We start from the raw sequence: 9,064 nt of genomic DNA, 5'->3' as shown, positions 1-9,064 counted from the left end.
AGAGAGCTGGGAGAAGCTTGTTGCGATGCATTACACAGCAGTTTACCACAGCGACAGCTGGGGAAGCAGATCAGTAAGGAAGATAGAATATTGCTGCGAGAGAAAGGATGTGAACAAACCTGTACACACACGCCCACCAACACAGCCCAGCACCTAAATACACGTCAACATCTTCCACAAAACATCAGAGGAAAGGACATCTTCCTTTGTTCATCTCCTCCTTTCTTTGCACTGGTAAATAAATTGGCTGAACTACCAGACAAGGAAGGACAGATTTTCCCAACATGTCAGCTGGAGATACACCAGCTCATGATAACTGGACTACACCCTCTACCTGTCCTCTCCTCCCACCATAACCTCTGACTGGATTTGGAGATTTCCTGCACCCAAGCAGCTCCCTGGGTGAAGCTTTCCCAGCTCAGAAAGCTCCACAAATTCACAACCGGTCATTCTGCCTGGGGATGAAGCACTGCCTCAGCCCTGCAGAAGGGCACCTGCGTGAGGAGAGGGATCCCACCATCTGCTGCAGTTCATTTCTAACCAGCTCCTGGAGAACAGACTTGAAGGAAGGATACCAGCAGTAGGTAAAAAGAGGGATGAAAATACCAAACAAAACACAATATGAACGTGATCCTTTCACTAAAGAGGTTCTTCTACACCAAGCATTCAACTTCTTGTCTCAGCATCTTATCTTCACCTCTCCAGCACAACTTCGTAGGTAAGAAGAATTGAAACTCTTGTCAAAGAGGCCTGTAAATTTTCACTACAACTAGCTGGATTTACAGAGCAGCTCATGGTTTGATTTTCTAACATTCATTACCTGCAGCTACAGCCAGAATTTCTGAAAAAGCTGACAGGTTTCAGACAGCTAAAACTAGGACCAGCTTTTCAGAGAACCCAATATCCAGAGCTTATCTTAGTGTGACAAACATGGTCTGGTTCAAGATGGTTGGATCCAGTGCTGAATTCTTTGGATGATCCAGACCTACATCAACACTGAACTGCTGTAAGGGATGTGCTGTTTCCTGCACTGCTGAATTGGCCACAGCAGGATCTTTTACACGACAGGAGACAAAAAGCCCCTAGACTTGTCTAGACATACCTCCACTCTTTGAAAATGCACTGTGGTTTTTTAAGCCTTGCTTAGCTTGGTCAGAAGACTTTCTTCTGATGTTGGCATAAAAGCCCACAGGCCATCAGAGTTGCACTTTCTGATATAAAAGAGTGTCAGTTGGCTGTGTTGTGCTTAGCTACAGGATAATGCAGGGTCTCATCAGAGAGCTGAATCCAAAGCAGAGTGGATTAATGAAGAGTGGATTGCTGCTACTCAACAGAATACTTTTCACAGCATGTGATGGTTCCCTTAATGCACTGTGCTATTCATTGACAAGTTTACTTGCTGTAATACAAATGGTATTTGCAAAATTGGCTCATGATAGCTCCCGTCGTGCTGATATCCGGTACGACCAGACAGTTATATAAGAGCACATAAAGTTACATAAAAGGTTGATACCCTTTATGCTTACCCCAGGCAGATACCGACTGGACCAGGAGAAATTACCTCTCACCCTTGCACATAAAACTTACTCTCTAATCATCAATGATATATTTTCCTTGAAATTTTCCTCCAAGACAAAAGATTGGCCTGTGCTGCACAGGAGATTGGATTAAATAGACCTGCACTTTGCCTCTGTGCTGGCAGTACTCCTAGCTAGTGGGGAAACAAGAGCTGCAGAACTAGGACAGAGCTGGGAACCGAGAGCCCAAGTTCTGTCCCATGTCTGGAAATTATTTACTACATGCTTCTACTTCTCCATCTGTAAAATGTTATCTAGATAGTGATCCAGCACTGCAAAGAAAAATAAGGCTGAAGGTACTATCAAGTACCAAACATCACTGCAGTGTTGTCAGTGGCAGCTCCCCTGTCCTCTATGTGACATTATGAGCAATACCAGGGATCCAAATACCAGGTAACTTTGCAGAGGACACTGCCACAAAGGTCTGAAACCAAAGATAACGCACCTGGCACAGGCTTTCAGATCTGGGGGTTTGATATGGGACTGTCTTTCCCTCTTAAACCTCTCCACTTTAAAAGTACTAAGAGATGTGGCACCAAAAACTTGTGCATCTTGTCCAGAGACAATGTTTGGGTGGTAGCAAGAACAGCAACTGGCCAAGCACATGGGTACCCATCATTACTGAGAGATGAACTCTTGGTTTACACAGAGAACACTTGTCGCTCTCTAACCACCGTCCTCCAGTCCATCTCTAAAACCACTCTAAGCTAAAGGTTTCTCACCTTTTCCATGTGATGTTTCTATCGTCCACGTGCAGTTCAAATTATTTGGATAGAAATCAGGGAAGCCTGGGGATAAGATGGTACCACTGGAACCACGAATGTAACCTCCGCATAGAGCTGCAAAAAAAGAGAAAGAGATAAATAATTCAAACCTCATCATCAGCTGCAAGAACAGAAGTTCTTCTGAATGTCAAGACAAAGCCCAGCCCATCAAAACTAAACCAAACACACAGATCAAATGTCACTGTGAGCTTCAAAATTCCTGCTTTGTTTTTGCAGCAGATCTGCAAATGAAGCGTTTGCCATCTCCTGCAGATGTTACCTTCTGCTCTCCTTACCCTCGCAGCTGGGCAGCGGCCGGCTCCACTGGAAATTGGGCTCACACTCCAGGGCTTCGCTGTCACTCAGGGTGTAGCCTGAATCGCAGCTGAACGTCACCAGTGCTCCCACGTAGAAATCATTCCCGTGGCGCTGGCCATTTACTGGGATCCCCGGATCCAAGCAATGGTCTGACTGGAGCTTCACAGCTGTGGCAAACAAACCCACTCGTGTCAGATCACTCAGTGGCTGCAGAGCCTGCTGCAAGGGGCAGTGATCAGCCTGAGGGTAAGTTCAGCTCCTCCTAGGAGCTCATTCAAAGTCCTCCTGATTAATCCCTGGCTGGAGCACCTCTCCTATGAAGACAGGCTGAAAGACTTGGGGCTGTTCAGCCTGGAGAAGAGAAGGCTCCGGGGAGACCTTATAGCAGCCTTCCAATACCTGAAGGGAGCCTACAAGAAAGCTGAGGAAGGACTTTTCATAAGGTCAGTTAACGACAAAACAAAGGGAAATGGATTTAAACTGAAAGAGGGAAGGTTTAGATTAGATATTAGGAAGAAGTTCTTCACTGTGAGGGTGGTCAGACACTGGAACAAGTTGCCCAAGGAAGTTGTAGATGTCCCCTCCCTGGAAGTGTTGAAGGCCAGGTTGGATGAGGCTTTGAGCAACTTGATCTAGTGGAAGGTGTCCCTGCTGATGGCAGGGGGGTTGGAACTGGATGATCTTTAAGGTCCCTTCCAATCCAAACCATTCTATGATCCCCAAAGTAAGAGGATGAAATGAACACAGGAACTTAACTCTGCCTCCCAAAATCAATAATATTCTGTAGATGTTAAAATAACAATAAAAAACTCTAAACAACCAAGATGATTAAAAAGCAGAAGCTGCTGCTTCACTTGCAGTAGCTTCACATTCTCCAATCACTGTGAGAGTGTCAATGCCGGGCAAGGGGAGAAACGAGCCCAATGGGCTCTGATTGAGGCCATTGTGCTGCTGGAGAGCGTGTAATCACATCAAGAACTTGCACTTACTTTCATATCGGATCTGAAAGCCAACATCAGAGTGGCTTTTGTCAGTGGTGAAGAGGAGGTAGAGGTAGTTGCTGGTGCTGATGAGGAACTGGGGCACCTGAGTCCCATCATAGACACCTATCAACGGGGAAGAATAGGACCGGCCGTCTCGCACTTCTAAGGTGTCATAATTCACCTCTGTCTTAAATCTGGAAGGAACAGAAGAACATGTCTGTGAAAAACCAGCATGGCTAATTTGTCTTTATTGCAACCCTAAATGTGCTCTAATGACTAGAAGGCAGCACAGGCCATGGGGCAATATGGGGATCTGTTTGTACTACCTGACCTTCAGCTTTCTGAGCATCTCACTGAGAACATGTCATTCCACTCCTACGCATTTTAGTTTCTTTCTGATCACCTGGTTTATCTGCTGACACTGACCAGCCTTTGCAGCAACAAGCATCTCATGCTACGTGAACAATCACTTCGCAGACATACAGACCCAGGTTCAAGAAGCACAGCCCTCCTCAAACAGTGAAATTCAGGGCAAGTCAAGAGACTTGGTATGCTTGAGTCAGGGCAAGATCCTCACAGCTGCTTCTCCACAGCAGGCTGAGCACGTGGGAGCTCAGCCTCCGAAAACGTGTCCTACGCGTGTCTAAAATAGCACTGCAAATTAGCAGGAGTTAGTCAAAACAAGAAGGGAAAAAAATCACCATTTTCCACCTTTTCTTCTTGAACGTTTGGTGAATTTTAATGTCTTGTTAGGAGTTTGTTAAAAAAAAAAAAAAGAAATAGAGAAAGAGAGAACCTCACTGCCAACCGCAGCGCTGAGCGGTTCGGTCCCCTTTCCTCTGGGGGTGGCTGCAACTCAACGCTGCTGGAACCACCAAAAACAACCACAAATAGGAAACTTTTGAGAAGAGCAAGGTGAGCACCTGTCAAACGTGATCTTGATGGGGTAGCCAGGCTGGGCCTCTATCACCCACGCGCAGCTCAGGGAGTCCTTGTAGAAGCCAGGCCAACCAGGGGACAGGATGGTTCCACTGGGTGACGTCAGGTGGCCACCACAGGGTGCTGGGGACAAGGAAAATGACACAATTCAGGTGAAGAGCATCATGAAGCTGTGACACGATCAGATGTAACCCTCCCTGCCAGGCAGTATTGTCCTGCCTTGCAATAGCTCTCACATGTTATTGTTTCGCACATGCTAAAAATAATCAGAACCAGATGAAAATAACACACTAGCTGGTAAGAAATTGCCTTTTTAGCTTATACTGAAGATGTAGCAGCCTGCTACTGGATCTGTGGGAGTCAGTAGCCTGACCTTGTGCAGCAGCTCTAAGGGGACAGGGTATAATAATAATTATTAGATATAAAACCAGAGAAAACTGCAAGGTCAGTTTGCGTTTCAGTACCTGCAGGTGCCAGAAAATCTTTCATATCTGTAGTAATTGAGTCATGTCTTTTCTTTCACAAGGGACATGACAAGTCTACGGCATTTATTCCACACTGTGCTCCCTTGTGCCATCAGCAGAAGCTAAAGGCATATTATTATGTTTTCTGGAAAAAGGACACTGGATCTGATGGACCAGAGTACAAAATCCTACAGCCCTAAATAACTGCAGCGTCCTGTCCTTTAGAAATCAAACAGGATGGAACAGTGCGTCTGTTCCTGCGAGTTTGTGTTCCCCCTGCTCAGCACTTTGCAGGATTCATCACCCAGGTGGTTCTTTACGTCCCGCTGAGTCAAGTCACTGGTGATGGTCACACACGGCAGCGTGACCACGTTACTGTCACAGCCCTCAGGACCTCTCACGGGGCAGAGTGAGCCCGTTGTCCCACCACACTCAACTGTCAGTTGAGTCCAAGGGCACCAAGGGGACCCTGCTCCTCCAGAGCAGCTGCTGAAGCACCAACCCAGGGCCAACCACGGTGTGAGCTTTACACAAGGGCTGCGAAATATCACACTGGGTACGACCTTAAATACCGGTGTAAATCTGGGCCCACAACCTTCACTGCTGGTCTGAAGGATGCCAGATAAAAGTCAATTGATCTCAACTGGATCCAAACCAATTATTTTTTGGACAAGAGGCTCCTTTCTGCCCCAAAGCTACAGAATTGCCTTTCAGGATTTCTATCCATCTTTCAACTCTTTTTTTAAGGTCTCTTCCTTTCCCATTTATTTTTTGAAGCATTAAACTCTACTTTAGATCTACATACCTCCTCCTTGTTTAAAAAGGCTAATTAAAACGTACACTTAACCGAGCGCATACTGAAGGGTGAGTCAAAGAAATCACCACTGTGATCACAAAGGGAAAAAAAATGCACTAATTAATAGCATAAGGTTTTCAAAGCTTCCAAAAATAAAAGTTGGTTAATGTGTATTTTTAATGTCTATTTCTCTTTTTACACTTACAGATTCATAAACTTAAAGGCTCCCACTTGTGAAAGTAACAGAAAATCTACATCAAACCTATAGATATTTTATTGACAGCTGCTTGCAAAAGACAAATTACACAAGAAAAAAAAAAGTCCAGCTTCTTATTACATGAAAGTTATTGAAACAACTGATACTTTCTTCTTTCAATCTGAAAGACAATGGACTAGATTGTGCGATTTCTGCTGCTCATCCACTTGAACAATACATGACCAATTACTGAAATTATTTCTCAACATTACATTCCTTTTTCTCAATAGCACAGTACTTGTTACTCAAATTGCTGTAAATACCAGTGCAGGGCATCACTCTTGCCATCACAACAGAGAGCACAGGAAGACTTTTCACTCCTAATGAGCTCCCTTCTTCACTTCTCTTTTCTACAGTAGAAACTTTAAAGGACTTGGAAAAAGCTTTGAAATCTGGATTAAAGCCTTTAATTCAACCCATCTCCCACATTTCTGGGTCGGCTATCTCAGCTGTTGTGGCAAAGAGATGTAATTGCCAAATTTCTGGCTCTCAACTGCCAGAGTCCATTAGACAGGACTGATGCACCACACCGACAGAGACACGCCAAAGGTGTGCGTGTGTGTATGGATGTTTCCAGCAACGAGTTCAATTTCCACAGTAAAGGTCTCTACCTTTTACTTCTTTCATTATATGAATATTATACATTTTACATGCATCAAAAATCAGGACAGAAAAAATAGCATCATGTATCTCCCATTCTCTAATCTTTAATTCCCTTCATGACAAGGAAGCTTTTAGTAATCAGTAATCAAAGTAATCAAATATTATTGTTATTACAAAAACACCAAGCTAATAAAAAACAATCCCCATCATTCATTTCACAAAAAATTTAGAAAACAAAGAAAGTTCAGTGCTCAGTGATTATCAGACTGGCACTGCCTCCTAAGCAAACTCTTCTGTGCAGACAACAGCTTCCAGAACCACGTCAAGTCCTGAAGATGAGGGTTAGAACAGAATTCCAATAGTCCTTCAGCTCTCAACAACAAATGCCTCTGTCTATATTACGAGGAAAGGTTTCCCACAAGGCCAGCACTGTGTACCTTCGCTACAGATTATCCGACTGGGACCTCGACAGACAAAATTATTAACCTTTTCCCCCAAAAAGGCTGCAAATAAGAAGGGATGGTTCTCCCTCCAGGATGTGCATACAGACTAACAGGAAAGAGGGTAAAATTTACCTTCACATCTGAGCACTGCATTGTTCCAGACCACATTTCCTTCCTTCAAGATGCAGGTGATGGTTTCCGAGCCGTGGGTCCTAATGAAGCCCTCGTCACAAAGGAAGGACACGGAGCTGCCAAGCTGGAGGCTCTCGCCAAAGCGCTTTCCGTTCACGGGCACGCCAGGGTCAGGGCACTCGTTATGTCTGAATGCTAAGAGAGAAAAGTAAGAGAATAGTGAGTCATTTGTTTCCCCCACCTCTGTCCAACTCAAAAATAAATACGTTGAACCACAAACTTAGGAATTAAACAATAGTTTTATGTCTTTTCTGTGGAGACAACAGCACTTGGTCTTGCTCCTGGGCAGCAAACCTTCCTCACAGAGAAGACCAAACAGCACGGACTTCCCTTTGTCCCACTATCATCCCAGCAAAGCTACTGCATTCCACACAGACAAGTCAGCCTCTGGCAGAAATCATGTCAGCACCTCTCCTCTAAAATGCTAAAACACCCAAGTATGTTTTCCCATCATTCAACTTTTCATCTAGCAGAAGTTTGTCTGTTCCCCGTCTCTACTGCAAGTCTTTGCAACCTTGGAGTGGAAAAGCGAGATTAAAACCATTTGCATCCAAGAGGTGCTGGGATACAGGGGCCAGAAAAGAGCCTGAAAAACCAAATTACTTTCTTAGCAACCCTGCATAGACAAAAATACACAAACACTCAAAATAGAAAAAGATTTTTTTAAATTCTAAAAATACCTCAGTGCGTGCATCTGCATAGAGAGGACATTAAGATAACCATTAATGAGAAAAAATCAAAGCTTAAAGGCCCTGTGGTTAAAAGTAAAGGTCTTCTCAGTACGTTCTGTGATTGACTGCCACACAGTCCCCAGCCTCGCTTGTCTTCATTACTAGGATAAAGTGAAGGACACACAGCAATTACCTTTCTAGGTGTTGCAAAGTTGTACGTGGAACTGCACGGACACATAGCTCTGTTTAAAGGTCTGCTCCTTTCCAGTAGTTCAAAACTAAGTCAGCCAACCTATCAGAAAGTAACTCTACAGCCTTAATTCCCCACTAAGTGCATAATTATGTACTGTATCTTCATACGTTGGGAGGTGATCTTCAGAGATGAGCAGCATATGAAAGATTTAAGCCTTCAGATTAATTACACACACATGCTTTTAGTATCTTTAATGCACTTGATCAAATTCAGATGAGTTCTGGATTTCCTACAGAGCATCATTACTCTTAGAATATCTTGTTATATACGCTGCTAAAGGAGAAAACCCAGGCTGAATCTGCTCCTTGTGCTCCTGTACCTGGCCCTTGAAGTGATAAGTTGTCTCCTCTCTCAAACCTAAACTGAAGAAAAGGATGGTGAGGTGTCTGAGAGACTCAGGAGCTCTCTTTTGATAGCTCAAGATGTCAGAACAAATTAACTCATGTACTTAAGAGTTATTTCTAACAATAAAATATCCGGCTTAAAAATATCTTTGTACATGGAACAGCCACAACTCCCAACACGGGTACGTAAGGAATGGGAGATGCAGACCAGAGGGCACTACCACTGGTTCTGGATGAGATGTCTTCCTGCTTGCAGGATCCAGGACTCAGTCCTGGGTACGTGATACAACCACACGCATGCTATTTCATCTGATGAGCCCTCAGCCTGCTGTGGTGTGGTCAAGGATTTCTTAAGACCTCTATTGTTTTGTTGTTGTTGTTTTGGTTTTTGGGTTTTTTTTTAAAGAGAGGATTTGCGATCACAACCAGAAAGGCTATTAATTTAGCTGTGCCACTACAGG

The 9,064-nt window shown here is 44.1% G+C and overlaps 1 protein-coding gene across 1 annotated transcript in view; it reads right to left on the bottom strand.

The window, feature by feature from the left end:
• Positions 1 to 9,064, bottom strand: part of LOC104525642 (CUB and sushi domain-containing protein 2) — a 291,143-nt gene that overhangs the window by 106,078 nt on the left and 176,001 nt on the right. The window contains 5 exon segments of the mRNA XM_010168859.2: positions 2,300 to 2,416; positions 2,638 to 2,826; positions 3,649 to 3,836; positions 4,566 to 4,704; positions 7,276 to 7,470. Of these exon segments, the coding sequence (XP_010167161.2) occupies positions 2,300 to 2,416; positions 2,638 to 2,826; positions 3,649 to 3,836; positions 4,566 to 4,704; positions 7,276 to 7,470 (828 nt within the window).

The sequence above is a fragment of the Antrostomus carolinensis genome, unplaced genomic scaffold (genome assembly GCF_000700745.2).
Source record: "Antrostomus carolinensis isolate BGI_N321 unplaced genomic scaffold, ASM70074v2 scaffold3800, whole genome shotgun sequence".
NCBI lineage: Eukaryota > Metazoa > Chordata > Aves > Caprimulgiformes > Caprimulgidae > Antrostomus > Antrostomus carolinensis.
Note: the sequence above shows the minus strand (reverse complement) of the source record. Positions and strands in the feature narration are given on the sequence as shown.